At 33.2% G+C, this 2,876-nt stretch overlaps 1 protein-coding gene and 1 long non-coding RNA gene across 9 annotated transcripts in view; one reads left to right on the top strand and one right to left on the bottom strand.

Moving 5' to 3' along the window:
* LOC102674777 (A disintegrin and metalloproteinase with thrombospondin motifs 8) overlaps positions 1-2,876 on the bottom strand; it is a 66,139-nt gene that overhangs the window by 12,937 nt on the left and 50,326 nt on the right. For all 7 annotated transcript variants that reach the window (XM_006610409.2, XM_006610412.2, XM_006610410.2 and 4 more), the window contains 3 exons: positions 2,529-2,589; positions 1,474-1,682; positions 904-993 (listed from right to left, as the gene is read on the bottom strand). In XM_006610409.2, the coding sequence (XP_006610472.1) occupies positions 904-993; positions 1,474-1,682; positions 2,529-2,589 (360 nt within the window). The remainder of the gene's footprint in view (positions 1-903; positions 994-1,473; positions 1,683-2,528; positions 2,590-2,876) is intronic.
* LOC102675354 overlaps positions 1-2,876 on the top strand; it is a 44,150-nt gene that overhangs the window by 3,976 nt on the left and 37,298 nt on the right. The window lies entirely within an intron of this gene.

Raw genomic sequence — 2,876 nt, 5'->3', positions numbered from 1 at the left:
TTTTTTTTTTTTTTTTTTTTTTTTTTTTTTTTTTTACGACTTCATAAAAGATCGAACTTCCTAAGTGAAATTGAGTCTCGGTCGGTTGGACGCATAATCAGGAGTATATAGCTAGCTACCTAGTGAGCTATAAGTTACTGTTCTGCAAGATGAAACCGATATAGTGAATTTTATTACTTTTTTCCGTGGTTTTGCACAAGCGATATCTTCGTAACGCGCTTTGTGCGATTACCCGAGCTCGAAATGGAAATGTCAAAACGATCGCGAAATGTCATTTCGTGTAACTTTTCTTCGTTTCCAATGTTCCATTTTGTTTGTCAAATGCGTAACTATTTGATAAATAGCATGATTATAAAAGCACGTGGAAAAATTTCTGAACAAACAAACAATTTTAACCTTACTTTTGTTTTAAATATCAAACATATTGACGATTCCAACCATTTTAATCTTTCGATACAAAGTTTAAAAATCTTTCATGAATATAAATTTTTTGACAAGAAAAACTGAGAAAAATCGAGTAGGATAGCACTATTTCGATTCAACACCAAGGAATTTACGGAATAAAATAGAAAATAGGATTTAATATTAAAAAAGAGATTAGATTAGGTTAGGTTAATTAATTAGGTTACCACGTTAAACGTTTTCGATAAATTTTTCTCTCATGTCTCGTGTCGTTAAATTCCTACTCTCTTGTTTCACGAATTGCCAGACGTCGTAAGAATGATTCACTACAATCTTTTCTTAATCGTGTCTCTGCTAATTCCACGACAACGATTCACGCGGTATTACGGTAATTATAACCGAGACGCGGCTCCTAAGTGAATCGCGCCAGTTGACGAAAGACGAGCCCGCAATAATGGCGGGAATTTCGAAAGGGTGCATTAAGAAAGAATAGCTTCTTACAACGAGCACTTTCCCATTCGTGTCCCGGTGCAACAGAATGGACGCCATGTTCGTCGTGTCTTGATAGATGTCACCGATATCCACGTCGGCCTGAAACGGGAAGAACAATTATTAAAATATGTGTGGCCACGGTGTTGTTTGCCATACGTAGAGATACGATTTTATGCGATTTCGACCATTTAAAGGGATAATGCAAACTCCGTGGGGCAAAAATTGAGAGAGAAGAGAAGAGGCCTCATTTTTTTTGCCTTCCACCTTAACGTGTCTCGTTAAATGTCGAATGACATGACGAAAGGAATGGGAATTTATATTGTGGTCGAGGACGAGGATAAATGCTGAAAGATAATATTAAAATATATTTTGAAATGCTTGACGAGGATTTTAATGCGATTCTGCACAATTTTGCATTTATTTGGTTTTCTGATTCGTTTTCTTTTCATTTTTAAATACTCGCAAACAAAAGATGTGTGGAAAGATCGAGTAAAAAATTAATTTTTTTTCGAGAGAGAGGGGGGAAAAAAAAAAGATAAAATTAAAAATAATTTTTCGCAATGTATGCGGAAAACTTACATTCGTCACCTTCTCATAGCGGAGGCCATCAGGTTGCGACGCATTCTTCGTGACGGTCCACATGGGCAAATGATTTCCTCTGAGCAACCCTTCCGTAGGCTTTAGCGACAGACTGATGTCCTTCCCGAAGGCCTTCAAGTGTATCTCCGGCTCCCTTGTACTCCTTTTGTGCACCGAATGCAACACAGGCACAATCTCGTACGTCGGTACTAGAATTTAAAAATTTGTCTTTTTTATCTTTCTTTATGGTTTTACATTGCGATTACATTCAGGCAATTTTTATTTATTCAATTTTTGATTAAGTAAATCTCCAGTTTATATCACGTAATATTAATACAAAATATGATTTTGTAATAAAAATGATATTATCAATTAAATTTTTTCTCCTTTTAATTGTTTCGTAGAATTATTTAAATTTAACTTTAAGTTACTGGTTTTTATAAATAATTTTAAGTCAGTCAACGTTAAGTTTCACGACACTTTGTGTTTTTAAAGTAAATGCAAATAGAGATACGTAATACTCTCTACTAATGATGTAAATTAACGATCAACCTTGATTAAAATTGTGAAAGTAAAATTGAAATCGATTGTTTCACTCGTAAATAATGAATCGAAGTGTTGTCACACTGAAACGAATCTTTGAAGAAAAATTTTCTTCGTTTCATTATTTCTAAATATTTTCGAAATATCAAAATCGATTTGAAATCTCGCCAGAGAATATTATTAACTTGTCAAATATTTTTAATTAATTAATCCTTTGTTTGTTCGAAGCTTGTTCGATTTGAAATTTGAAAATGGAAATAAAAAATGGCGGATGGATCTCGACGAATAGAAAACCAGCATAATTTCTGCGCTTGCGCAATAACGCGTTTTTTGTTTCATCTCGAATATGTTAATGAGAGAATACAATGGAAAATAAATTTAATTTAAAGAATTCGATTTCTTCGTAAGGCAGTAAATGTGAATAGTGTTTAAATTGAAAGAGAACATGGCTGCCTATCTGTTAGATAATTTTAATTTTCTTTTCTTTATTTTTTTTTTTTTATTGTGATTACCAGACTCGTGTCCTGTGTGAAACACCGATAACATCTCCTCCCTTGTCATGTGTTCGTGGATCTGAAACAGGCAAGAAATTTACCGTAAGAATGTGTTTTATATCTGTCGTTTCCGCCGTGGAACGAAAAAAAAAAGCGTTGATATTCGCGTGACGAAAGTTTAATTAAGGGGCCCATAAGACAACTCGAAGGATTTTAATTAAGATCTCTGGATTAGATTTGATATATATTTTTTCTAAACCGTTCTCGCACTATTCATTCTTGTATAAGTCAAATTTTTTAATTCCAAAAAACTTTTATGATTTTTCGATTTTTCTTTTTTTTTTTTTATTTTTCATCAATTTACAT

This window comes from Apis dorsata, unplaced genomic scaffold (assembly GCF_000469605.1).
Source record: "Apis dorsata unplaced genomic scaffold, Apis dorsata 1.3 scaffold_74, whole genome shotgun sequence".
NCBI classification, from domain to species: Eukaryota; Metazoa; Arthropoda; class Insecta; order Hymenoptera; family Apidae; genus Apis; species Apis dorsata.
Note: the sequence above shows the minus strand (reverse complement) of the source record. Positions and strands in the feature narration are given on the sequence as shown.